Source organism: Entamoeba histolytica, genomic scaffold, assembly GCF_000208925.1.
Source record: "Entamoeba histolytica HM-1:IMSS scf_1104750518239 genomic scaffold, whole genome shotgun sequence".
NCBI lineage: Eukaryota > Evosea > Mastigamoebida > Endamoebidae > Entamoeba > Entamoeba histolytica.
Window position 1 is genome coordinate 34232 of NW_001914881.1, and position 26864 is coordinate 61095.

General features: G+C 25.7%; 18 protein-coding genes across 18 annotated transcripts; 7 read left to right on the forward strand and 11 right to left on the reverse strand.

Moving 5' to 3' along the window:
• Positions 1–415: 415 nt before the first annotated feature.
• Positions 416–1042, forward strand: EHI_127050 (uncharacterized protein; the record flags this gene model as incomplete). The annotated part of the gene is made up of 1 exon (XM_646463.1): positions 416–1042. One exon carries the CDS (start codon positions 416–418, stop codon positions 1040–1042), a length of 627 nt encoding a protein of 208 aa, XP_651555.1.
• A 639-nt stretch (positions 1043–1681) lies between these two features.
• Positions 1682–3055, reverse strand: EHI_127060 (DNA primase large subunit, putative; the record flags this gene model as incomplete). The annotated part of the gene is made up of 1 exon (XM_647095.1): positions 1682–3055. The coding sequence occupies one exon, from the start codon at positions 3053–3055 to the stop codon at positions 1682–1684; it is 1374 nt and encodes a 457-aa protein (XP_652187.1).
• A 78-nt stretch (positions 3056–3133) lies between these two features.
• EHI_127070 (uncharacterized protein) lies at positions 3134–4486 on the forward strand (the record flags this gene model as incomplete). Its single annotated transcript, XM_646465.1, has 1 exon — positions 3134–4486. One exon carries the CDS (start codon positions 3134–3136, stop codon positions 4484–4486), a length of 1353 nt encoding a protein of 450 aa, XP_651557.1.
• A 7-nt stretch (positions 4487–4493) lies between these two features.
• EHI_127080 (uncharacterized protein) lies at positions 4494–5024 on the reverse strand (the record flags this gene model as incomplete). Its single annotated transcript, XM_001913472.1, has 1 exon — positions 4494–5024. The coding sequence occupies one exon, from the start codon at positions 5022–5024 to the stop codon at positions 4494–4496; it is 531 nt and encodes a 176-aa protein (XP_001913507.1).
• A 164-nt stretch (positions 5025–5188) lies between these two features.
• On the reverse strand, positions 5189–7120 carry EHI_127090 (uncharacterized protein; the record flags this gene model as incomplete). Its single annotated transcript, XM_646466.2, has 2 exons — positions 5189–5267; positions 5331–7120. The coding sequence occupies 2 exons, from the start codon at positions 7118–7120 to the stop codon at positions 5189–5191; spliced, it is 1869 nt and encodes a 622-aa protein (XP_651558.2).
• A 413-nt stretch (positions 7121–7533) lies between these two features.
• On the reverse strand, positions 7534–8982 carry EHI_127100 (uncharacterized protein; the record flags this gene model as incomplete). Its single annotated transcript, XM_647091.1, has 1 exon — positions 7534–8982. One exon carries the CDS (start codon positions 8980–8982, stop codon positions 7534–7536), a length of 1449 nt encoding a protein of 482 aa, XP_652183.1.
• A 142-nt stretch (positions 8983–9124) lies between these two features.
• EHI_127110 (uncharacterized protein) lies at positions 9125–9901 on the forward strand (the record flags this gene model as incomplete). Its single annotated transcript, XM_001913473.1, has 1 exon — positions 9125–9901. The coding sequence occupies one exon, from the start codon at positions 9125–9127 to the stop codon at positions 9899–9901; it is 777 nt and encodes a 258-aa protein (XP_001913508.1).
• Positions 9902–10142: 241 nt separating this feature from the next.
• EHI_127120 (uncharacterized protein) lies at positions 10143–10913 on the forward strand (the record flags this gene model as incomplete). The annotated part of the gene is made up of 2 exons (XM_647090.1): positions 10143–10665; positions 10717–10913. The coding sequence occupies 2 exons, from the start codon at positions 10143–10145 to the stop codon at positions 10911–10913; spliced, it is 720 nt and encodes a 239-aa protein (XP_652182.1).
• A 356-nt stretch (positions 10914–11269) lies between these two features.
• EHI_127130 (uncharacterized protein) lies at positions 11270–11668 on the reverse strand (the record flags this gene model as incomplete). Its single annotated transcript, XM_647089.1, has 1 exon — positions 11270–11668. The coding sequence occupies one exon, from the start codon at positions 11666–11668 to the stop codon at positions 11270–11272; it is 399 nt and encodes a 132-aa protein (XP_652181.1).
• Positions 11669–12187: 519 nt separating this feature from the next.
• Positions 12188–13549, reverse strand: EHI_127140 (uncharacterized protein; the record flags this gene model as incomplete). The annotated part of the gene is made up of 1 exon (XM_647088.1): positions 12188–13549. One exon carries the CDS (start codon positions 13547–13549, stop codon positions 12188–12190), a length of 1362 nt encoding a protein of 453 aa, XP_652180.1.
• A 562-nt stretch (positions 13550–14111) lies between these two features.
• EHI_127150 (uncharacterized protein) lies at positions 14112–15206 on the forward strand (the record flags this gene model as incomplete). Its single annotated transcript, XM_647087.1, has 1 exon — positions 14112–15206. The coding sequence occupies one exon, from the start codon at positions 14112–14114 to the stop codon at positions 15204–15206; it is 1095 nt and encodes a 364-aa protein (XP_652179.1).
• A 91-nt stretch (positions 15207–15297) lies between these two features.
• EHI_127160 (ribonuclease, putative) lies at positions 15298–16079 on the reverse strand (the record flags this gene model as incomplete). The annotated part of the gene is made up of 1 exon (XM_647086.2): positions 15298–16079. One exon carries the CDS (start codon positions 16077–16079, stop codon positions 15321–15323), a length of 759 nt encoding a protein of 252 aa, XP_652178.1. The 3' UTR covers positions 15298–15320.
• A 191-nt stretch (positions 16080–16270) lies between these two features.
• On the reverse strand, positions 16271–17884 carry EHI_127170 (elongation factor-2 kinase, putative; the record flags this gene model as incomplete). The annotated part of the gene is made up of 1 exon (XM_647085.1): positions 16271–17884. The coding sequence occupies one exon, from the start codon at positions 17882–17884 to the stop codon at positions 16271–16273; it is 1614 nt and encodes a 537-aa protein (XP_652177.1).
• Positions 17885–18164: 280 nt separating this feature from the next.
• Positions 18165–19170, forward strand: EHI_127180 (vacuolar sorting protein 26, putative; the record flags this gene model as incomplete). Its single annotated transcript, XM_647084.1, has 2 exons — positions 18165–18303; positions 18377–19170. The coding sequence occupies 2 exons, from the start codon at positions 18165–18167 to the stop codon at positions 19168–19170; spliced, it is 933 nt and encodes a 310-aa protein (XP_652176.1).
• Positions 19171–20125: 955 nt separating this feature from the next.
• On the reverse strand, positions 20126–20806 carry EHI_127190 (nuclear LIM interactor-interacting factor 3; the record flags this gene model as incomplete). The annotated part of the gene is made up of 1 exon (XM_647083.1): positions 20126–20806. The coding sequence occupies one exon, from the start codon at positions 20804–20806 to the stop codon at positions 20126–20128; it is 681 nt and encodes a 226-aa protein (XP_652175.1).
• Positions 20807–22687: 1881 nt separating this feature from the next.
• On the reverse strand, positions 22688–23487 carry EHI_127200 (60S ribosomal protein L2/L8, putative; the record flags this gene model as incomplete). The annotated part of the gene is made up of 1 exon (XM_650753.2): positions 22688–23487. The coding sequence occupies one exon, from the start codon at positions 23485–23487 to the stop codon at positions 22714–22716; it is 774 nt and encodes a 257-aa protein (XP_655845.1). The 3' UTR covers positions 22688–22713.
• Positions 23488–23713: 226 nt separating this feature from the next.
• On the forward strand, positions 23714–25747 carry EHI_127210 (long-chain-fatty-acid--CoA ligase, putative; the record flags this gene model as incomplete). Its single annotated transcript, XM_647080.1, has 1 exon — positions 23714–25747. The coding sequence occupies one exon, from the start codon at positions 23714–23716 to the stop codon at positions 25745–25747; it is 2034 nt and encodes a 677-aa protein (XP_652172.1).
• Positions 25748–25818: 71 nt separating this feature from the next.
• On the reverse strand, positions 25819–26763 carry EHI_127220 (synapsin, putative; the record flags this gene model as incomplete). The annotated part of the gene is made up of 1 exon (XM_647079.1): positions 25819–26763. One exon carries the CDS (start codon positions 26761–26763, stop codon positions 25819–25821), a length of 945 nt encoding a protein of 314 aa, XP_652171.1.
• Between the last annotated feature and the right edge of the window lie 101 nt (positions 26764–26864).

Consider the following 26864-nt stretch of genomic DNA (forward strand, 5'->3'; position numbering starts at 1 on the left):
TTTATTTATCATGATTTTGTAATTCATTGTATAATTTTTGATTGTTTATTTCTCTGCCACTATCATAATTTATCATTATATTCTACTCTAATTGAATAATATTCATATCATTGATTATGTTTTATGATATGTTATTAAATAAAATCATTCAATATATGATTAATAAATGAATTAGTTATTGTTATGATAATAGTCAATAAGTAGTAATATAAAAGAATATCTTTTACTGTTGATATTTCATATAATGTTATGATACGAAGAGTTTGAATGAGTAGGATGATTTTAAGATTAAAGGATTGATTTGTTGATGTTATACAATTCTTGTTGTATCTCATCTTTTCATATGTTATGATGAAAAGACACATCTTGTTAATTGTATTTGTGTCAAGAGTATTATAATTCAAAAAAAAAAAAAATGGAAAAGATTATCAAGGCTCATCAAACAATTGTTGATAATGAAAAAAGCATTCGTAAGATTAGTATTGATAGTAATGTCATGAAATTTGATATTTCAAATCTCACATCATTTTCATTTCCTGTTTATCCTCATTCTTCTCTTGTTCCATTGTCTTCATTGGATATTGAGTCTATTACAATTCTCAATAGAGTCAATGACTTTGCTTTAGACTCTCTTAACCGTTTGGCTCAATTTGAATATTCATTAAAAGAAAAACAAAACACTCTCGAGTCAATTGTTCTTGACAATGAACATGCTCAAAAGACACAACGAGATGAGTTTGAGAAACAGAAAAATGAAATTCTCAATAAAGTTCAAAGTAAAAACCAACAAGTCCAGACACTTCAAAAAGAAATTGAGAAGATGCTCTATGAAATTAACACGAAAAAACAAACTATTCAAACAAAGAACATCCAAATCAATCAACTCAAAGAAAAAAAGGAGTGTGAGTTTAGAAATTTGTTGTGTTCTACTGTCCATTTAAACCATACTAAAGAATCATCTTCTATCCCTCCAAAACCTCCTAAACAAAAACAAAAAAGAACTAGAAAACAAACGGTACTATTTCCAAACTTGGTGAAATAATCATATTATTTAGTAGTTTATTTTTGTTTAAAACTACAAGTTTCTACTCAAGTAACAAGAAAAATAGTCATCGCTACAACCTTTCATTATAAATAAAATATCTTCTTTGATCTGGTATACTTATGTTTCAGTTTAATTTTATCTTATTTAAAGTTTCTTTATTCTGTGGAGCCACAAATGGGTTTTTATATAAGGTAATTAAACTTCTCTAATAGTTTATCATATCTTGTCTTTAATGAACAAAAATTAAAATTCTTAAAGAAAAGAAGAAACTTCTGATTATAACTCTAATGACAAAAACTGAAATTTCATAAGTTGAAGTCGAAGACTATTAATATATATTACAAGGTAATTTTCATTAATGAATTATTTCCAATTACTTATTGGTGATGAACAATGCTAAAGAATTATAATTGATAAAAAAGATATAATTTTTGATAGCAAGATAGGTATTATCTTTTATAATACACCGTTTATTAAACTTTTGTTTAATGCTTATTCATTACCTTTAGCTTCTTTTGCATTCCTTTGGTTTATTCTTGGTTTTGTATTTAACAAGTTTTTGGTTTTTATTGAGAATGAGACTTTCTACCAGTAAGTAATAATTTGAATATAAGAAATAAAAAAATATCTTCTATGTTAATTTGGTTGTTGGTTAACTTGTGTAGGAAAAACAAAGGGATAGATAAGATAACTATAAAGATTCGGATGAGTGATTTCGACTGAGGTAGAAGTGATGCATTGAAAAAGAGTTTCACATGCTCTCTCACAACAAAAATGCCTTGAATAATCAAGAATGGTGTTGATAGTTTTTCCCTGTTCAGTAGGAAAGTACTTATCAATGTCTTCTATGTCATAGTGTGGTGGGATTTTTTCCCAATCTTTGAGGTAATTAACTAGAATTTCTTTAAGGTCATGTTCGTTGTGTTTAGTGAGATCGAATGGACAACCATGAAACTGATTTAGACCAACTTCTTTACTTCTTACATTAAGACAAGTCCAAACTGGTTCAGTGATTTTAGAACCTTCTAAGCCATAACAATGCCGAAAGTAATAATATAATTGAGGTTCTTTATCGAATTTTTCTTTCATATAAGTAGTAAGGAATAAAGCCAACTGTTGTTGAGGGAGTTGGAAGTGATAAAAGAATATACCAATTTGATGCCTTGAGTCAAACATAATATTTCTTTTTTTCTTCATATTAAAAATAATGTTGTATATACATAATGGTAATACTCTTAAATTTTCATTCAATGTTTGTGCAGTTAGTTTTGAACCACAACCAAAAGATGCCAGTCCACAAGGAGAACGAAGAGTGAACAAATTCATTTTTTGATTGATTAAACGTTTTAAAGGTTCTAATTCTTTTGGCATTTGGACGTTTAAACTTTTATCACTTTGAAGTATACTGAAAAATAAACAAGAGAGCACAATGTCTGATTCAGAACGAGGAACTCTAAGTAATCCATTTTTCATTTGGTATCTTCTTGAAGTAACCATTGGCATAACTTTGTCAAAGGGGATATAATAGAATAATTTATCTTCCAAAGTAATTATTTTTTGATTTTGTAGAATCAATGGTATACGATGAGGATATGACTGAAGATGAATAAGAAAGAGAGTTGTTTCAAGATATACAAAAAGTTCGTGAATTTGTGAGAAAGAGAGATGAAGAATAGAATTAGAAAAAAATATTCTAAAGAAATAAAAAGATACATAGTCAAATGGTATATCTGATTCATTTGGGAAACAGTCTTCAAAGGGTATGTCTTTGTGAAATAAACGAATAGGATAGAATGTTGTTGCATTTTCATAAGTAAAAAATTGAGATATCATTACATTATGATACCATTCAAATCTTTTTTCTATTGCATCATAAACAGTTGATAAAGGTAATGTTTTAATATATGATTTGAAAGAAGAAGATTGATTTAAATGTGAAGGTAAAAAGATTTCAGGATAAGTATAATTTAATGATGGAATAGGAAGAAAAGAAGGGTTAGGATTAGTCATTGGAGAGAAATAAATAACAGAAAAAGAAACTAAAAAATGTTTTTTATCAAAAAATAATAGATTTTCTTACTTTATAAGATGTCAAGTAATAAACTTATTCAAAAAAGAGAGTTTGTCCCATTAAAAGAATATACAGGAAGAGTAATTTATAAATCATTTAAAAAGAATTATCATAAACAGGATGGGAGTAAAGGAAGTATTGTCACATTTGTTCTTCAAGATAACAGTGGGGATGAAGTAAAATTAGTAATTTTTGATAAACAAGTAGATGATTGTTATGATAAAATTAAAGAAAATGAGACGTGGACTTTTAATAATTTACAAATAAGAGAATTAAATCCATACCAAGACAAAGAATCATCAGAAATGATGAAAAGTGAAATAAAATTTTATCGTGAAGCTACTTATAATCGTTCAAAAGAAGAAATTCCTTTGATTATCCTTTATATCAATAAAATATTTCCTTTTTCTTTTTGTGAAAATTTATTAAATGATGCAAATTTTGTTTGTTTCTGTTTAGAAATAGAAACAGAACAAATTTCCTCTAGTTATAGAGGAAAGTTCCAAGAAATTGAAATGAAAGTTGCTGATGTTTCTAGACGTTCTATTATTGTAAGGTGTTTTACTTGCAAATGGAATCAATGGATTAAAGAAAATATTAAAGTAAACACAGTTTTCTTACTTGGAAGGTGTCACATCAATCACCAACCAGAAGGGCGTTATTGTATTATTAGAGAAGGGAGTTATTTAAAAGTTATTAATTCTTATAATGATATTCCTCAACACCTTGCATGTCAAGACACAGAATACGATGATCTGCCACCTAATATGTCTCATGGATTTTCACAAGATGATTATAATTTATTAATTGAGATGAGAAAAAATGTAGCACACATTAATTTTATTTCTGTCTCTCCTCCTCATTGTAGAAAAACACATTCTCAAACAGCTGCCATTTTTTCTTTGAATGATTATATTAATGATGTTCTTATAAATAATTCAAAAATAGATAGAACTTATTGTGTTCTTGCCTATTTACAAAGAATTCAAATATTAAATTGTTTTTATAATGGTTGTGCTACATGCAAGAAAAAAATAGAACAAGATAATTGTCAATGTCCTAAATGCAAGGATACAACAAGAAAAGTTTGTTATAAAACTAATGCCCTTTTGTATGAGACTCAAGAAGATGCTGAGTCTAATAGAAATAGTCATTGGGCATATATATCAGAGTCTTGTGCTGAAAAATTTATAGGTAAGACTGCACAAGAATTTCAAGATATGGATGAACAACAAAGAAGTGCTATTGTTACACCATTATTTTCAAAGAAATATCAACTTGTTGTAAAGGGAAAAATAAGTGATAATCCAAAATATGCAGGAAAAGTTTGGACAACAATTTTTGAGTTAACTCCTGTTGAAGAACAATAGATTTTAATTAATTTGTCTTTGTTAAATGAAGGAAACGGCTTATCTTCTCTCTTCTCTTTCTTTTAAATATTTCTTTTGTTTCACCCCTTTTATTTTTATTAGACTGAATAGCAACAATGACTCTCTCTTTTTCTCCATTAAATGAAGGGTCAAGTTGTTTGTTTAGTATTTTATTCTTTTTTTTCAGTATTTTTGCATTAATCCCTGTTAGTTTTAGTTCTAATTTAGTGTCAATATAATCCAATTCTTCCATAACTCTGGTTGTATTTTCATTGCCTTCATTATTGTAATAACTTTGTTCATGAATAATACCTTTTGTTGTTGGACTATTTTTATTTTGGTCATAAATATCACTTGACGTAGAATTTTTATCCATAACAGAACTTGAAAAGTCTTCTTTTCTGATATTTCTCTCATCATCTGGCACTGAACTGACACTTCTTGAAGGTGGACCATCTACTAAATCATCATTTTTTATTTTAGTATCAAGGGGAGATGTTATTAATAAAGGATTTAGACTATCGCTTGTTGATTCCATTTCAATCTTATTTTAGTTTCTTACTCTTAAATTCAGTTAAATATAAGAACAGGATACTAATATCTTGGTTAAATGAAAAAATTCATACAAAGGTAACAAAAAAAAAAGATTCAATCTAATCAGTTTAAATAAATGGAGTTTCTTTTCGTTTTAAATGACTTAAATTATGGAAGAAGTGAAAGAATTCCAAGATGAATATGTTTTGAGAATGCATTTCTATAATAAACAAGAATATTTCCATTGCTTAATATTAAGCTAATAAAGTTAGAATCTACTCCTTAAACTTTAAAAAGAAAAAAAACAAACTCTTTATGTTCTTTAATAATTTCATTGTATTTATTCAAATAAATAAATCCAATTCCATAACCCGATCCTCTTTTTAATGAATAACCTCCTTTGATAATTCTACCAACAACATTTTCATCTAATTGATCTATTTTAATACAACAACTTGTTTTAAATTGTTCAAGTAATTGTTGTTCTGGTATATGGATATAAGCAAAACGTTCAGGACGACCATTAACAGATATTAATTCAAATCTAATGATTTTGTTTTGACTATCTTGAATTATATTAAGTTGACGTTCATTTTGAATAAATTCTTTTCTACGAATAACTTTAAATCCTTTCCAATTCATTTCCCATGGTATTTGATTTTGAACAGAAAATCTCTGAATATTCATTTTTTTTGATTTAGGTTTCAAACTAGCTTGTTTTATTAAAATATCTTTTTGTTCTTCACTCATTTGTTGTGAATATTCATTGTCAACATAATCATCAGGATATGTCATTAACCCTGCTTCATATGTTAAATATTTTCTTTCCTTTAATGCTAATGGTAATACACAATGCCATACTATTCTTCTCCAACAAGTTAATGCAAATAAACTAGGAACAATAAGAAAATACCCAGAAGAAAAATGACTACCATCTGATGCATTAACTTTATTTGCCATTAATAATAAAGGAATTTCTTTTTGCTCTAAAATAGCTTTTCTTGCTTCTAAATAATTATTAAATGATGAAACATCACTTAAATTAATTATTTGTTCTAGTGTTTGTGAAACTAATTCTGTTGAAACTGCATTAAATAAATCCTTATGAGTAGTTAATTTTGTTACTGGTTTTTTTTGTTTATCCTGTTTACTATAAAACTGTGATATGGGATTATTGATATCAGCAATCTTAACTTTTAATGGAATTACAGACGCGTTTGGTGTATTTTCTGGAGGAAGTTCACATATTCTTCTCAAAACTTCTACTCCTTTATCTTCTTCAACAAAGTCAAAAGAATTTAGTAATGAACGATGAGAATTGCCTCCAATTATTTCAAACACTCCTAACCTTTGCATTAATTTTAACTGAATTTTTTCTTTATCAAATGCTTTCATAATATCTGTTTTACTCACTGGATGCACAAAAATGACAATTCGTTTTTCATTTAAAAGTACTTTAATTGGTCCAAATTTTGTAGTATTTGCAATCCACATTCTCCATTCATTTTTATTAATAATTTCATTTAATTGTAATACCTTCATACATACTTCTCTATTGTATTGATTATTTTCTAATTCATACTCAACATAATAACTTTGGTCATAAACAACACTTCTTTTCTCAGCTGCGTTTAATAATACTCTTAATCCTTTGTCATTTCTTTCATCAGCAATTTTAACACCCCACATTTCTTTCATATGACACCTTTTAGCATGCCAAGTATGTGTCATCAAATATTGATTTTTTCCCCATGAATATTCTTTGAAGTTTCTTCTTAATGACCTTCTTGATCTTCTAATCTTTTTTTGCATCTTCTGTGCTAAAGTTTTATTGTCTTTCATTTCTTTTTCATTCTTTTTTTTCTCTCTTAATGCATTGGCAATAAACCTGTGAGGAAGTACATGACAAAAATGTGAAGCTTGTCTTCTTCTAAGATGTCTTGGAACTGCTTGATGTACTGTTCGGTTACCTGAATAAACATTTAATTGATCAGTAAACTTCTTTATTTCTTCAATTCTAGAAGCAGTCAATTCTCCAACGTTGAGAGTAGTATTTGATTTTAATTTATCTTTGTGGTATCTTCGTTCAGTATAACTCATATCTGATTCATAATAACTATTAAAAACATCAGAAAACAATAAAAAACTGAAAGGGTTATTTAATAAAAAATATTTGTTTGTTTTTTTTTTATAAAAACTTTTGAACTTAATTTCAATGGAGAAATTAGAAGAAGAACAAACTGAATTAATCAGAAAACCTCTAAACGAAAATGGAGTTGATGTGACTGAAATTGAAAATCATGGAGTTATTATCATTAATAATTCTCCTGATTCTATTGAAGTCATTAAACCAAATGAATGTAATATCAAATTAGTCTCAGAAAATGTAAGGAAAAACTTGACAAATTCAACATCAAGCAATCCACAAGTTGCTGCACAAGTTCAAGCTGAAATGCAGAAGGTTTTATCTCAGCTCGACCAAATGTAATTGAACTTTTATTAATAAATTAGCACTAAACAATACAACAAGGTTTTGAAGGTATTTTAATACCAAAAAAGATGTCATTAGTATTTTGATTAGAGAATGGTGGAATAATAATGTTTTGAAGTTCATTACAATGAGAAAAGGCATGATATCCAATACATGGAAAACCTTCTACTACAATTGAAGTTAGTTCATAACAATTATTAAATGCTTCATCTCCAATAAACTGTATAGAAGCTGGAAGTGAAATAGATTTTAAATGTGAACATCCCATAAATGCTCGAGACTCTATGACTTTCAATGATGTTGAAAAAATTATTGATGTTAAAAGAGTACATTGATAAAATGCATTAGATTCAATCCGAGTTATGCTATTTGGTAAAATAAGTTGAGATGGCATAATATATTTAAATGCACTCCTTCCAATAACATTTATTGTTAATGGAATTTCTTCCATTATTTCAATGCAGTCATCAGAAGTTAATACAATATGGTTAGAAGAAGGAGTTTTATTATCCAAACTTTGTTTATTAGTAATACATTTTAAGGAACTTAGAGGGGGTGGGTTGATTTTAACCAAATCACAATCATCAAAACAAGACACACCAATATAATTTAGAGAAGATGAAAAGTGAAGTTGTTTCAAAGAATGACATCCTTTAAATGCTTCTTGACCCAATTCAATAATATTTGAAGTGTTAATAATTTCAGTTAATGACAAACAATTTTCAAAAGAAGAATGTCCAATTCTAGTTATACAAGAAGGAAGAACAACATCTTTTAATTGAGTACATTCTTTAAAACAATTGTCTGGGATTTCCTTTATTAATAAAGGTAATACAACATGTCTTAAAGATTTGCAATTCTCAAAACTAGAAATACCAAGATGAATCAATGAAGAACATAACACTAATTTACTTAATGAAGAACAATCTAAGAAACAATCTGAACCAAGTAAAGTTACTGTTGATGGAATTAAAATACTTTTAAGATAAACACTTTTAGTAAAACAACAATCAGCAAGGTCAGTAGTTAATTTAGGAATATGATGTTTCTTTGCATTTTTATCTTTTTTAAAAACAACTCTCTTAAAAGAAACATTAGACCTATTTAATTTTTTAGCTTCAGTATGTGTTAATAGACAACGATATACATATTTAGAAACCCCTTTAATTCTTTTGTCATTCTTATTGAAGAGATATTGGGTTTTTATTTGAGGAAATAAACGAAGTGAATTAACTGAAATTGGATTTGATTGAAAATAACTGAGAACAACTTGAAACCTTTTGGATATTTGAATAAAATTGATAAAATCTGACTCGGTTTGTAGGTATTGTGCAACAAGGAATAATGGATCAACTTCAAATGAAAAGAATCCAAAAGTGTCTGTTTCAGCAATTGCTAATTGAATTTGTTCTGAATATGCAGTTGATGTAGAAGAACATGAAGATAAGGTAATACTTTCTTCAGAAGACATGAACTAAAAGAAATTGAAGTTCATATTAAAAACAAACGAAAAGAGAAGATTTAACATTTTTAAAAAATTTAAACAACAACAAAAAAAAAAATTTAAAAGAAATTTATTGAGGTTTTACAAGAACTAAATAGTATTCAATCGAATGTTGTGGAAATATTTAATACTTCTTTCATTTCTTTTTATATTTTGTCATGCTTTAATATGTAATGAAACCAACTGTAGTACTATTGAAAATAACTCAACTAAAGAATCAAAAGAGTTTATTCAAAATAAAAACACAAAGACACATAAGACAAGTTTTAAAGAAAAAAGGAAAGATAATCAAACAATACAAATTAAACATTCAACAAATACAATAAAAACAAATGATACTCAACAAAATATAAAAAAATATAAAAAACATCAACTTATTCACAAAAATCAATTGAAAGGAAGTGAAAATAATACTATTGATAATGGTATTGAAGAAATCACTAACAACACTATCATCACTCAAGACCCTATTTCTAAAAAAAAGAAAATAATAGAAAAGAAAAAGAAAGCAATTACTAAAAAACATTCAGAAAAACATGAAAACAATAAAACATCTTTATTAACTAATACTACAAATACAACGAATAGTTCATTAGAAAACAATAGTAAAATATCACTACTAACTAATAAAAAGATAAAAGAAAAAACCAATAAAGAAAAAGGTGCACAGAAGAAACAAATAAGAAATGAAAAAAAAAGACCCAAAGAAGGAAAAGTGAAAGACCAAGAAAAAATTATGAAAAAGAAATTTATTGAAGAACGTTCACGTATTAAAAAAGAAAAAAATAGAGAAAGATATCAAGAAAAATTAAAAGAAAAATTGCAAAAGAAGATTAATGGAAAACAATCAAAAAAGAAAACTACTTTAAAAAGAGTTCACAACTAAAAAAAAATATTAACTCATAATAATGTTTTGCAAAATGATCGATGTTAATCAAAAATATTTATTGAATTGGTAAAGTACATGGAATAAAAATTATTATATTTTTTTTTTAATTATAAAAAACGGTAAATTTTTCTTTTTTTTTTATAGTTCTTTTACTAAATTTTAACAATTTATTTAAATAAATTAACTTGAAAAAATAAAAATGAAAATTTTTATAACTAATTATTCATTTTAAATAATAATGAATTGGAAATTTATTATTAAAAATATTCCACTTCTATTAATTAGTTCAATTTGTATATTCTTCCTTTTAGTTATATTACCAAACATACATAGCATAACACAAAAAGAACTCACACAAGTAGTTAGTGAATCAATATTATATAATAGTTTATTCATTTTTTCACTTATTATTATTATTCCATTAATATTTGGGTTATCATACCTCATTCATTTTATCTTTATACCTCATTTTGTTGCTATGGTTAATCCTGTTGTTGTTCCTTGTAAAGGAAGTTCAATTGCTTTATTTTGTGTTGGAACTCTTTTATTGATAGAAATTTTTATACAAAATGCTTCATTAAAGAATATTTTTCATACACTTTCATTAATATGCTATATTATACACGTTGGTACTTATTACTATATTGTAAGACTATGCCCTTTTACTATGTCATTTATTAGGTCAAGAATACAATCAGTAAAAGTAATACTAACTGTAGGTCTTATTATGACATTACTTTGTAAATTAATTTTAAATGGAAGTTTGTGTTTTTATTCATTTTGTTAATAACAATCTTCATTCTTATCCTTAGCAATTGCTATTCTTTCTGATTGGCTTTCAGTATTATTGGCAATTATTATTGCTAGTTGTTACTACAAAGATATCAAAGAATTTGTAGTGAATTATTATAATGATGTAGAGTCACAAAACAATGTTGAAACATTAACAGATTTAGACCCTTTAACAATGAAAGAACTCGAAGAACCAAGTGATGTTGTGATTATCTAAAACTTATACTTCAAAAATTTACGATTTATTAATTCAACTAAAAACAAACTTTTTTTGTTTTAATTTAAAAAGTTGAAATGATTTAGAGAAGTACGATGATTAATTAACATAAATTAACATCTTTAAATGAATTTAACAATAGTTTATTAACTAACTTCTCTTTAATTTCTTTTTATTTTTTTTATTGTTTTAATAGAACAAAAAACACCCGTAGTAAGTACTTACAATAATACTTCTTTAATAAAAAACTAATTTATCTTTCATTTATAATTTGTTTGTTTAAGTTAAATAAATGAAGGACTTTAAAATTAAATGATATTTAAAAACTTTATTTTATCACAAAAATTACTATTACATTAAATCACAGTCATTTTCTTTTCTAATACATCTAACTCTGTTATTTTTTTCTCTGTTGGTATTTTGACGTTATGGATGATTTCTTTTACTAGTTCTTGTTGTTGGGATAATTGTGTCAATTCTTGTAATTTATTTTCACTTTGAATTAAATGAGTCTGAGTTTTTTTTATTTGATTAACACAACTTTCAATGTTTTGTTGAGAGTTTTTATTGGCTTGATTATATCTTTCAATCTTATTATCAAAATAACTTAAAATATCATCCCAATTCTGTACTGATTCTTTCATTTGTGCATTTTTCAAAGTTATAATATTCTCTTGCTTTTTTTCTCCAAGCATTCCATTCTTTAATACATTTAATTCCCATTCATTCATTTCATTATCACTTGACTCACTCATATCTAATTAATTCTTAAAAGTTCTTATTATTATTTTTGAAGAAAGAAAAAAAAACATGTTTTAGTATAATATAATAATTATCTTTTTCTTTCTATTATTTGTATAAAAATTATACTAACCTTTGTTAATACGAATGAAAAGGAATTTAAAATTTTATTATCACTAATAACCTATTCCTTCACTTGAAAGAATTATTAAGATAATTTTTGTCTGAGAATTTATACTAAAATCACCAAACTTTTTTTATTCTTCCAAACTTTTGTTTTGAATTTTATTCTAAATTTTTATTGATATAACTTCTAATTGAATTAATTTGGAAAGATGTATGTTTTTGAATTTTATTGACTTACTTATAAAACTCTTAATATTTTAAATTTCTTTATTCCACAAGAGAATCTTATCAAATAAAATGGTTCTTCCTAAATAAAAGAAAAATATTTAAAATGTTACTATCTTATAATATTAAATACCAAAACTTTATTAAACATGAATAATGACACGAAAACTATAAATCAATTATCAAAACAGTAATGGGTCACGTGTGTTTATATAAAATGAACCATTTGGCCTTGACTCAAATATTGATGAAGAAACATAACAACGTTTAAATGGAAATGGAAGAATCCAATGGAAATATGTAGCTTCTTGAATTGAAGAAAAATGAAGAAATATAACTCCAGACTCTGTACAAAATGAAGATATATATGTTGGATTAAAAATTAATAATTCAGCATTAATATCAGATTCATTTAAAATTGAAAGAAGTGTTTTAGTTTGAAAATATTGAGGAAGTGAATAAATCATAACAGTGTCATATACATCAACTTCACTGACAATTATATCTGATTCAATGTTAGATAAAGAAAACTGACTATCAGTTGTTGTTAAAGATCTTTGAACACTTTTATACATAAATAACATATCTTGTAATTCAAATGTAGTTGTGGCTGTACTTAATAATACCCATGGAACAAAGGGTGGAAGGACTGAAAAAACAATATTTGTTGATATTTGTGGTTTATCAGCATAAAAAGAAGGAGAAGTTACTATTCGTTGAGTAGAATAATCAAAATTAAGGTAATAAATCAGGTATTGATTTAATAACTTTCCAAGAGAAAGATCTTTTGGGATATGACTATTGACACAATAAGGACATTCACTCCATTCTACTTTTTGAAGAGTACATAATGGTTTATAAGTATGAATTATATGATTAGGAGAGTTACAAGGAGTAATGTCTTGAAGAGAAGGAATTCCAATGTTGTGAAGAAAATGAACAACCATAACTCTTGTTAATGTTGAAAGGTGTTGGTTTGTTGGAAATAAGTTTTGGTGAATAAGATCAACACATTCAAATAATAAAGAAATAGATGGATGTAATTTTTTATAAGACTCAAATAACAAATAGTTATAATATCCTTCATATCTGTCAATAGATAACTGAATATAAAATTCAGGGTATGTTATTACTAGTCCTGGAATAGAAGTATTTGTAATTTCTGCTTTTTGATTTAGTCTATTAGCCATTTGTGTCAATTTCTTAAGAATAGTTGATTTCTTGTATGATAGATAAAGGTTTTGATAGTTGTTATTTGAAGAAGAGAATTTGACCATAGAACTAAATTTACTATTTAACTGAAACTGACTTCCTTCAAGTATTGAATAGCAATAAATTGGTTTTGTAAATCTATGTATATTAGTTATAAATAATTGTGCGTTAGGAAATAATTTTTTAATTGTGTCATCAATAGATTTGGGTTGTGGGGGTAAACTTTGGATTAACTTTTCATCAGTATAATTAATGTTAGTACTAAGACTAGTCTTTTTGATTTCAATTTGATACTTTTCTTTTAACCAATTAAAAAGACAAGTCTCAGTCATTTAATATAAACAATGAATATTTAAGTTTTAATGAAGTAAAAAAGATAAAAAAAAAAAAACAAGTTAAATTAAATTAATTTCTGTTTTTTGTTTTAATTGATAAAAACATTATACAAATATGCGTACACAATCACATTTTGAAATTGTAGTTATTCCTCCAATTTGTCAATACAAGTTTAAATTAATAATCTTTGAACAATCTTGTTATTTCTCTTATTTCACTCAATTCTATAAATACATTCTTGTTATTAAAAATTTTCACCTAAATTTTCGGGAAGAAATCCTAAAATGATATTAAAAGAATTTTGTTCAAAAGAAGAATTTCCAAAGGAAAAAACTATAAAAAATAACAAAAATAAGTATTTTTTAAACAAGAAAAAAAGCAGTTTGCAAAAATAAAAAAGAAATAATAGAAATATCCAAAAAAGAAAATCATAAATAAAATAAATTATTAAATTAATTTTGAAAATAGATTTCGTGAAGGAAGTTCTAAAAAAAAAAGAAGAAAAAAACCTATAATACAAAAAGAACTGAAATTCATTTATTTCAATTTTAATTAATTATGTCTAGTTTTGTCAAATCAGTCTCTAGTACTGAAATTAAAAGAGAGTCAAAATCATTTGAAGCAGTTCAACAAGCAGTACTAATTGCTTTATTAAATTATTTAGGTTATTCAATAGAAATTAAACATCCAGAACGTCTTGCTGCTAAAACAGTACAATTTTTAATAGTAACAGAATTATTTTATGAAGGTAAATCACTTAATTTTGGTGAAGAAATAGAAGAAATTTGTTCTAAACGATATGAAGGAGAAAGAAGTGCTGCTCCAAATATTAAGAAAATTCGTCAAACACGTAGACATAAAGATATAAATCGTGCTGCACTAACATTCAACAGATTATTACAACTTGTTGAAAAACATGGTTATAAGGTAAAAAGAAGATACACTAAATCATCTTTTAAAACATTGAGAATGGAAAAGATTACTGATATTTTATTAAATGAAAAAATTATTATTGATACTGTACAAATAAATAATATTGGAAGAGCTGTTAACAGTGTTATCACCAAAACATTTAAAAAAGGTCCATATAAAACTACAATGATTGAAGTAAGAAATGAAGTTCTAATGAGTATATTACAACAAGTCCCATATTTTAAAAATACAATTCCATTAAAAGAAAATCAAAAATTAGGTATTCCTGAAACTATTTCATTTGATCCTATTGATTTACCACTAGAAAATCCATACACTACAAAATATATACCAGATGATGATTTTAATGATTATTCTAAAATTCCATCTTCTAATATTTCAATGGAAATAAATCCACCAATGATAGATAGAATTTATGATATTACAAGTGAAAGAATGAAAGAACTAGATTCACATTCTATTTCTAATCAAGTTCAATCAAATAATCAACCTCAAATTTCAACACTTATTGATAATAGTGATAATAAATCTATTGAAAGTAAATACCAAGGAAATATAACTGAAACAATGAAACAAGGAAGAAGTTCTCCAGTTTATAAACTTATGTTTAGACCTGTTGAAGACGATAGTTATTTCCAACAATCAGTCACACTACCACAACGGTTCCAGTCAATTTCTAAATTTCAACATCCATATATGCAACCGAATGTTTATATTTAAGTAATTGTATTTTGATTGAAGGAAGAATTATTTAATCTTATCTTTTTTATTATGGAAATAAAATAAACAAATAAATCCCATAAACTATTTTAAAGAAAAATGATTTTATTTAATTTAATAATCACAACCAGTTGGTGTCAATTGTAATTGTGGAGCAAATGTAATTTCATCACCACAATTATCCTTTCTTAATACTTTATCAGTACATCGTTGGAACATTGGATTTGCTTTATCTGATACAAGAACAGTTGTGCAATATCTTAACTCAGAAACAGAGTTTGATGAACATCTAAAATATGCAGCATTCTCAACTCCTATTTTCTTTGCAAGAGCATTAAGAAGTACTTTTTTACTAATTTTAGTTTTACCATCAGCAACAGCACCAGCACTCTTAAATACATTCCATGCATCAGCTTGTTTAATTAATTTAATTGCAGCATTAACATAGTCTTTAGCTCCATTCTCTCCAGTATATACATCAGTTAAACAAACTCCATGCTTATCATATTCATATTCAATAAAATGACATCGTGAAAGAGATGGCCAGTAGAATGCAATATCATCTAATAAAGCTGGATCAGATTCAATTACTTTTTGAACTTCAGCACGACTTGTAGCATATTTGCAACAAGCTGGCATAGATCCTGAAGAAAATGATGGCCACCATCCGTGCATTGTAAATCCATCTGTCATTTGACCAAGACGTGTTGGCATATCACAACATTTAGTTTTACAAAACTCTCCTGGCCAAGTTGTAACTAAAAGAACAAAGTCCCAAGTAACTCTACAATTATTACTTGTACATAGTTCAAATTCGTCATGGACACATTGTTCAGCATAACATAAAGCAATTAAACTTAACAATATAAACATAATTTGTTAATATAAAAGGTTTCTTTTTAGATCTATTAAATAGAATGAAGCACTATTAGTAAGGAATAATTTGGAACAATCTATTCAGTGAAATATTCTTATCTTGAGAGTTTGAATTTATCCGATCGTTTTGATTTTTCTTTTCTTAAAAATGTTATATAAATCATAAAAATATCTGAATAAGAAAAAAATTATTTTAATACTTTTGGGAACATAGTAACACACTCAGAGTAAATTGGATCACTATTCTTATCATGACCTGGTATATACTTTCCTATATTTAACTGTTTACAAACTGCGTTACATTGGTGAGACTCAAAGAAATGAGCGATTCCATTTTGTCCAAGATTAGTTGATGAAAAAAAGTATTTTGATTGTGATTCATGGTGAACTGCTGGATCAGTTAATATGTATTCACTCTTTTCTTTGTTAATTACTCCCTGTAAATCAACAACAATTAATCTTTTAGCAGTTCTGAAGTATGTCCAATGAGAAAAAGCTTGAGCTGTAGCACTATACATTTCAGAATTTACCCAAGAATTATTATCGTTAAATTTAATAAATTCACCATTTAATTCTGGTTCAACAAAATATATTTGTTTTTTACAAACCATCATTAATTCCTCATAACTTAAAACTGGTTTTCCAATAAGATGTTGGTCACACTCAACAAATAAATATGTTGGAATAAACTTGATTCTTTTAAAAGAGGTATTAATTTGATTAAACTCAGATGCTAATTCTTCAACTGCACAATTTAATTCAAGAGAATGGAGATATTTAGTTAATGAAGCAAATGTGGGTTCAATGAAATCTTTAAGTACTATCTTTGTTTTGGTTAATTTATTAATTCCATGATATGCATTTCTAATACCACCACGAGCAAATGGATATTTGTTTTTACTTAATACTGTTGGTTGTACACGATACAATAATGGTCTTGAATAAAATTCAAAACACTGGTCATTTAAAAAATATTTTGGTTCAATACTAACAATAAGTCCTTCCATAGTTTCTGTCTCTTCTAAGTCTATTGGATAAAGGTGTAATACATCTATTGGAATAAGAGATAAATCTTGTTTAGTTAATAATGGTGGTCTAAATGATATAGGAATAAATGGATTAACGCATTCTGTTTTAGTTGTTGTTACACCATACTCATCAGTACTTGTTATAGAAATTGTACTTTGTAATTGAATTAATCCATTCAAGAAGAAATCAGCATATTCAATTGATTGATGATATGAAGTAATTGTAAATAAGAATGTAACTCCTTGTTTCCCACAAACTTCAAGTAAAGTTAATAAAGTTCTAATGTCAGAAGAAGAGATACAATCTTCATAAAAGATTAATAAATGAACACATGCTGGTGAAGAATAAAATATTTCAGATATACAATTAACAATAACCTTTACTAACTCAGTAAATGATGGCAATGATGGAATGTCATAGTATTTGATTCTCTGTAATTCATAAATAAATTGTTGAACATTTTGATAGACACGATAGACTATTGGAATTTTATTATCTGTTGGTTGAATATAAAATGCATGGATAATATGATTTGATGTAAGAACTGGAGGACTTACTATCCTATATATATGTTGGAGCATTTCATGATGATATCTCTTTGCACTTAATGAACAATCAATAAAAAAAGCACAGTGAATTGATTGAATTGAATATATTCCATTATTCAAGAAAGACAGATCTTGGTAAGAAGGGATTTTGATATACTTTTGAATTAAAGAAATATCTTTTTCAGCTATTTGTAACATGACGTTTGGATATGGAGATAATGACATTTAACTTTTATTGTTTTTCATTTTTTCTTTCATTTAATAGTCATTCATAAAACAAAAAATATAATAAAAATCAAAACAAAAATGTTTTTTATAGATGATTAAAAAAAAAAGAACTGAAAATAGAAGAAACTAAAATGGTTTGTTAAGATCCAAAAGATAGTGATTTTAATGAGTCTAGAAAGAACAATTGACATTGACATGATAGGATTATTTCTTTTCTGGGAATGCTGAATTTGATTTTTTATTTGAAAATGATTATGAAAGAAAGAAAATCAATGTTATGAGAAATAACATTAAAACATCCTTGTTAGTTTATAGTAGGGGTGATGATTTAAAAGGAAAAGTTTTAATAACACTAAGAGACCCTTCAAAACAAATTCAACACCAGGGAATTGTTATTTCATTAGTTGGATTAATTAGTTTGTGATATATTTATTACCACTATTATTACTTTATCATTAAATAGGCAATAATAAATGAATAACAATATAGAAATATCACCACTTAATAAAACTTATCAATTCTATGAAGAAAATATAGAACCTTCAAGAGGAGGAATTATTTTCCAAGAAAAAACATTAATTCCATTTATTTTTGAGCAACCCTTTAAAAACTATGAGACATTTATTGGAGATTCAATTAAATTGCAATACTTTCTTAGAATACAAATTAATACTAAATATCCTCCACGTCCATACTTTGAAAAAGAAATTTATGTTTCTCTTCCTATTGAAAAAATTCCATTAAGCCCATCAATAAATTGTGAAGTTAGAGTTGATAGAATTATTCAATGTTCTCTTCATTTAAGAAAATCAAATTATAAAACTGTAGGTGATTTAATTTTAGGAGATATTATATTACGAAATATTAAAATTGTATTAAGTGGAATAGAGATTCATCTTGTAAGAAAAGAATGTTGGAATGGAAATACTGAAAAAAGTGTTTCTATTGTTAAACGATTTGAAGTAATGGATGGTGCACCAATTAAAGGTGAAAAAATTCCAATTAGAATTCCATTACGTGGAGTTCCATTAACTCCATCATATAATAATATTGGTGGATTATTTTCTACTGAATATTTTATTAGTGTTGTAGTAATAGATTCTGATGGTAGGAGGTTCTTCTCTGAAACTCTTATTAAGTTATATAAAACAGATGATGACACAGTTATTAAAGCAGGAATGCAACCACCTACTATGAACTTTAATTTAGACCATTTAACACAAGTAGTCCAACCAATAATTCCTAAATTTGAAGAAGTTAATTGCAACTTAATATCTCAGTAACTTAAATTAAACAAATAAAACAGAATAATTATTGAATTTTTATTCACTCATTGTTCATTTTATTTAAATAATTTAAATATTATCATTTCATAGATTAATAGTCATAAAACAAATTATTTTAGTTAATTTGAAATATTTATCATTTTTAAATTATTTAACTCTTTATATTTTCAATTAAGAAATCTTTTCAAATATTCTTATTCTTTCTAATATAAACTAAAACATAAATCATTTATTTTAAGTTATTATCAATGTTTAAATAAATCTAATTTTTATTTTAAAAGATTTTTATTAGCATTATTTAGTTATATTAATTACTTTTATTCTTTAAACCATTTTAAAGTATTAAGATAAGCTATGCATTAAATAGAAGTAATGTACATAAATAATATTAATTAGAAATTAATTACTTTAAAAATGTAAATTAAAATACAAAGTTAGTTCTTTTGTTTGAATATTTTCAAGAATATTAAGAATACTTAGTATATATTTTCTTTGAAAAAGAGAAAGTTCAACTCAATTAAAATAACTAATGTATGAATAAATAATAATTACATTATTTCTCTAATTTTTATTAAAATCTTTTAATTTTCACCAGTTTATATAAATTATAGATTTTATAATAAATAAAACCAAAAAAGATGTTTTATTCAATCTAAAATATTATAACATTGTTCTTAAATAAAAAAAGGAACTAAGTAAAAAAAAAAAGAATAAAAAATGTATCAAAATTATTATTACCAAATTCAAACGAAATTAAAAAATTGATCTTCTTATTTATTTCCAATTTTTATCAAATGATTAGAAAAAAATAAGAAGAAAATTAATTCAAAGAAAAAACTACTGTTGTTTTTATTGTTTTTTCTTTTTTAATATAACCCAAAATAAAAATAAAATGAAACAAAACAATAAAAAGAAAATATAATATAATACAGGTTTTATAATCCAAAGAAGATTATAAAATAAACCTGACAACACTTTGAGAACTCCTTGTTCGTTTAAATTCTTCAATAACCTTTTTTATTGTTTCAATTTCATTATCTTCATTCCCTCCTTCATAACGTTTACAAACAAATAAATTCTCAGATGTTGTCCAAACAATAGTACTGTCATCAAATATTAAAACTCTATCAAGGTCTCTTCCTAATTTGTGAACGTCTTTAAAGAGTTGTCCAAATTTTTCTTTACAATTATGACAATACAGTTTATAATCAAATATTTGTCCATCTCTTTCTAAATTATTGATTATCTGAGTTGCATAACCTTCAGTTGATGCAGTAAATAATATTAATTCATATTTCCCTGCCAGGCTTTTTAATAATTCTCGAGCACCAGGACGTACTGAAACAAAATATTGTTTTCCTTGAAACTCTATTGTAATTAAATCATCACTAAGATTTTGTGAAGTTACATGAGTATGAATAAGTGTTTCATCTAAATCAAAAACAATAGTAAGCTTATCATCAACTTTTTGTGGAAGAAGAAAAGTTTTTTGCTTTATTATTTTAACTTCTTGTGGTGATTGGTTAAAGCTAGTATATAAATTACTTCTGATTAATTTTCTTCTTACAAGAGTAGACATATTTAATACTTTATAGATATCAATTAAAATTTTTTCTTCTTCTTTTATTTTCATTTTGATGTTTTTAAAGAAAAACTATTTGAAATATTTATTTAATACCTATTTTTTGATAGAAAAAATTTCTAAATTTTATGGTTTATAGTAATTTTCATCTCTGTTCCTTATTAATTTTAAGTGAAACTTCCTTCAAATTCCCTTTTTTGGTAAAATCGCTTTTTTTTTAGTTTTTGTGCTTTTTCCTTTCTTATTTTTTCGAGTTTTTCATTTTTTTTCAATCTTTTTTATTAAATAAAGTAAACTCTAATATTTTTTATTTGGTTTTATATAACATTATTTAATATCGTTATTAATAACAAAGAACTAATAAAAGACAAATATAAGACTTATTTATTGAAATATGTTGTAATTTTTATGGAAATAATAAAGAATTTTGAAGAAATAAAGAGAAGTTGTTAGTTAAGTGAATGAAGAAAAATTTAGGTAAAACATGAATAATATAATAATAGGAAAAATAAAAAAAGAAAGTAAAGAAATAGTTTCTTAGATGAAGGAAAATTCTATTTTAAAATCTCCGACGAATAAAAACAAAAAAAACAAAGTTAATGATTTTAGATTCTTTTAGGTGAGAAAAGAATACGTCTACAAGAAAATTTATAATTTGAACATAATATTTTAAGTCATAAGAAAAATAATAAAAAACAAATCGAAAAACGTAAACCATAAGTTATAAAATGTGAATTAATACAATTAAATATTGGTCGATGCTTCTATTTGATATAAAAACAAGGGTATGCTTGAACTTCAAGAATGAATAGACCATCACCACTGAAAAGGTCTAAGTTCTTTGATTTGTCAGTAAAAGAAATTGATAAAAATGATAGTCAAGAAGAAGAATGTCCTTATTTACAAGAAAACAATGGAATGAATTCTTTTTTATTTTCCTATAAACTTAATGATTATGAAGTTGAAATGAATACATCTCAAAATATTCAATCTAATGAAACGAATGACTTTACAAATACTTTAATGTTTGAAATGACTTTGTAAATAAATGTAATGTCATTTTATATTTCTTAACTTTTATATTAATATGAAATTCATTAAATTAAAAAAAATATATAACACTTGAAATTTCTTGTTTAAATTATTTCAAATGAATCTTTTAACTTCATTTCTTGAATTATATTTCAATTAAATAGAGTTTTTTTAACAAATGAAGTTTGTTTTATTTTTCCTTCTTTATTTAAGGAATTAAACAAAAAATACTTTTAGAAAATAATGTGTATTTTATTCTTCTTTCTTATTTCAATCTTTTTTTTTTTGTTAATTTTTCTCTTATTTATTATAAAAATAATTTTTGTTTATTTCTTTTTATTCTTGTTTTTATTATTTTGTGTAATGTTTTATAAGTTAATTTATTAACTGCTTCTTTTTGAATATAGTCTTTAATATACTTATTACATTTAATTTAAATTTATGATAACTTAACGTGTTATAATAAAATAAAAGAACTATCTTTTTTCTTATAAAGAAATTTTAACTGTATTAATATTTAACCTTTTAATAAACAATATATATACATTATTTCAAAAAATAAACAAATAAATTTAATAAAATTATTTATTTAAAAGGAATAATTGAACCATTTAAAACTAATTTAAATTAAATACAATATAAATTTTACATAAATTTAATTAAAATATTGAAAGTTTTGAACACATAATTATTAATGAATAACTATGTTACTTGAAAATTCATTATTCTTCCCATTGAGAAAAAAATTATTTCTTAATAAAAGAAGTAATCCATGAAATGGGTAAGATATTTAATTTTTTAGTTAAGATGATTTAAATATTAATATTTTACAAAACCCTATTTCATTTTTTAGTAAATGAATGTTTTAGTTTATCATAAGAAAATATAATAAAAAGTATTTGATTTAAAAAATAAGTCAAATTGATTTAATTATCAGCAGCTCCTTCTTTATTACCTCCTCTAATAAGACCTGTTCTTCTAGCAGCAACTTTACCAGCTTTTTGTCCTGGTGGAGATGATCTCTTAAGGGTAGTTGGATGTCCAACGTGTTGATGGTTTCCTCCTCCATGTGGATGGTCAACTGGATTCATAGCAACACCTCTAACTCTTGGCCATGTAGTTCTTTTAGCCTTATACATACGATAAGCAACACCAGCCTTAAGAATTGGTTTTTCAGTTCTTCCTCCACCTGCAATAATACCAACCATAGCTCTACAATTTGATTTTAATGTCTTTTTGGCTCCAGATGGAAGTCTAATACGAGTAGTTTCATTATCAGCATTATGTGAAATGACAGTAGCATAATTTCCAGATGCTCTTGCAATAATTCCTCTGTCTCCTGGTTTAGATTCAACATTACAAACAACAGTACCTTCTGGGCATTGTCCAATTGGAAGGACATTTCCAATATGAAGGGAGGCTTTACTTCCACAATAAATGTATTGTCCTGAATATAATCCTTCAGCACAAATGAATAATTCTTTATCAAGTCCATATTGTCTTGGATTTCTGAAAACAACTCTAGCAAGAGGAGCTCCTCTTCCTGGGTCATGTTCAATTGATTTAACTAATCCTCTAACTGTTGAATGTCTTTCAAAGAAATCAATAGCACGATGTTGAGCAACACCCAACTTATGATGACTTCTTGATTTGAAAATAGACCCTCTTCCTTTTCTTTGACTCAATGTTCTTCTTCCCATGGACTGAACAAACCAATTATTAAGTTCTATTTTCAGATAATAGGGTTTTTTGTTGTTTTATTGTTTCTGATTCATTTAATTTTTTGTGTGTTATTCCCATTAATTCTTTTTATGTATTTTTTGCTTATAAATGAAAAATAAAAAAAAACAAAGAAAAAGTTAAATAAACTACAACATTTTCATTATTATTCTTGTACTTTTTTAAAGAACTAGTCAACAATTAATTATGTCTTTTATACAAACTACCTCTAATGAAGAAGAACCTAAATTTATTGAAACGGAAGAGACTGAGACATCTGATGAACTTTCAAAAAGTGTTAAAAAAGAAGAAGGTATTGTTGGTGAACCTCCTACCCAAATTGAAAGTGAAGGAACAAAAGAGAGTGAAAAAGATAATAAAGTAATTACACCATTTAAGGGTATTAATAAAATTGATTTAACAAGATTACAAAAGTATGATGGGGCTTATGAAGATGGTAGAAGTACAATTCAACAACTCTACAACGGATTAACATCACTAGATGGAATGATGTATTATCAAGAGAACGAGGCACAGCCTCGTATTAGTTTTAAAAAATTTTCTAATGAAATTAAAATAATGTCTCGTGCATATGTTGAACTAAAGTCAAAGGGTTGTGGTGTCTTGTTCATAACAAATAATAGTTGGAAGTCATATGCAATGGGAATAGGGTGTGTACTAGCAGGAATGTATCAAATATATATTAACCCTAAAACACCAATTAATAAAATAGCTGACATAATAAAACAATCTAATGTGGTACAGATTGTTACAGATAGTAATTATAAAGATATTGTTATTGAGGTTATTCGTTCAAATAAAATTCAAAGCGTGTTAATAGATGGAATAAGTACTGACAATGAATTTATTTCATATGACCATTTTAAATCTTCTGGACAAAGAATAAATGATAGTATTATTGCAAGTATTGAAAAAGAGACTCATCCAACTGATATTGTTGAAATAGTTTTTGTAGAAGGTAATAAAGGAATTCATGGAGTAATATGGACTAATGGAAATATTATTTCAGAATGTAATGCTATCAAAAATTCATTTCAATTAAATAACTCTATTAGATATGTTGCATGTCATCATCAATCTTACTATCTTGAACGTATATTCTCATTATATTTACCTATGTTATTTGGATATCAAATATACATTCCATCAAAATCTGTTTACCAACAGACGTTAAAACATTTTGTGGAAATAGCAAAAAAATTTAAACCAACTCTTGTTTTTGGTGTTCCTCGATTTTATGAGAAGTTATTGTTCAGAGCAAAAGAAATTCGTGGCAATTCTATGATTATAAAGAAAATGAAACAAGTAGGAGTTAAGGGAATTATCAATAAAGAATCTAATGTATCAAAACCAGTTGGATTTGGAATATCAAAGAAATTATTATTTGACAAAGTAAAGTCACAACTTGGTTTAGTTACAACAAAATACTTTTTATGTTCTGGTTTAATTGAAACAGAGACAATAAAAGAAATAATGGGAAATGGAATAGAAGTGTTTTGTGGATTGTCGTTTGCAGAAACAACAGGATTTTGTTGTTTAAATAGAGAAAAAAATTTACAGATTGAAACTGTTGGAAGACCATTAAAAGGAACGAATATTCTTTTTAAAGGGAGGTCTAAATTAGTTATTGGAGGGGCTCTTGTTGCAGGAGGATATTCTGATGGTGAAATAGGAGAATATGGATTTGATACCAAATTCAAGGCAAAGGTATGTAAAATTAAAGACTCTTCTTCCGCATTTGTGAAGCTTATTGAAGAAAATAGTTCATTTATTTATACAAGTAATGGTGAACAAGTTCCCTTCAAACTAATAGAAGAGCAACTTAGAACAATACCTGTAGTAAAAAACGCAATTGTTATTGGTAATAATAAGCCTTATATCAGTTGTATTCTTAGTATATTTTATGAAAAAGTTAAAGAAGAATTAAAAGAAAAATGTCCAACAGAAACACAAATCAATAAAGACAAATATTTTGGCACATATCTACGACAACAAATAGATCAAATCAATAAAAATTTTTCAAAATCTCTTCAAATTAAAAAGTTTGGAGTTGTACTAGAAGGAACAGATCAAGGAATGTGGTTAAATGAGATAAAGACTATAAAAGAAAGAAATGAAGCATTAAAAAATTTTAATGAATTTATTACTAAATTATATACAACTAAAATTACAGAAAGTAAATCAAAAACAAATGAAAAAGAAAAAGAGTCTCAAAAATAAGTAGAATATATAAAGATGTCTAAAGAAAATACAAACTTGAAATTTTTGAAAATAATTGAATATTCTTTAAATTAAAGTTTATATATTTGTTTTATGCGTGATAAAACAAGTTCTTTAATATAATTAAGATCTTCTTCAACATGTCTTTGAACTAGACCAATTGCAGAATCATTTAATTCAATAATATAATTTTTGTTTGTTATTGGATCATGAATTCCATCTAAAGCACATATATCCATTCCAAGGGCTTTTGAAGCTAAATCAATATATCTTTTATATTCATCAGTTACTGGAACATCATTATCAGTTTGGTTCATTCCTTTTCCTTTCCAACAAGAAGAGACTCTTTGAAATGCTCTATAATGGTCTCCAATTTTCTGAATTCTGAAATCATAGTCCCATTTAATATATGGCTCAGTAGTAACATACCTATTTTGTAGTGCAATAAGTGAAACCAAATCATCAAAGTCTTCTTGATTCTCAAGTTTCATTTTACCAAATCCAGCATGTACTGTTCCAACTTTAGCAACTAATGGAAATCCAGTATTAAAACTCATTGAGCTCCATGAAGGGTAATATGTTTGAGGGATTAAAGGAAATTTTTCTTTATATTGTTTATGTATTTGAAGTAATTTAGAGTAAATTACTGGTTTTTCTAAACACATGTACAAAGATTCTAATGAGTTAATTGAAGGAATTCCGCAATACATTAATCCTAATAACTCATTTTTCCAGTCTTGTCCATAAACTCCTTGACAAGCACCCCTTATTAATAAGAAATCTGGTTGAAATGTTCTTCTAGTATTCATTGGTGTATCTGGAATAGCATATTTACTTGGCATAATAGAGATAATGCAACCAGAATCACTATAACTTGTTAATACCATTTCATCCCACATAGTAAATTCAACTTCAATACTGTAATTTCCAATAGATGTGTTTTTAAATAATTTATACCAGTTAATAGTAGGTCTTCCTCCAATAACGAGTAGCTTTTTAACTTTATTGATTGACATTTAATTCTGTTATTTTAGTTTTAAGTTCTGTTTATGATTTATCATAACAATCAAAACAATCTCAGTTCAAATTTTTAGTGTAATTTAAAAATATTTTTGAG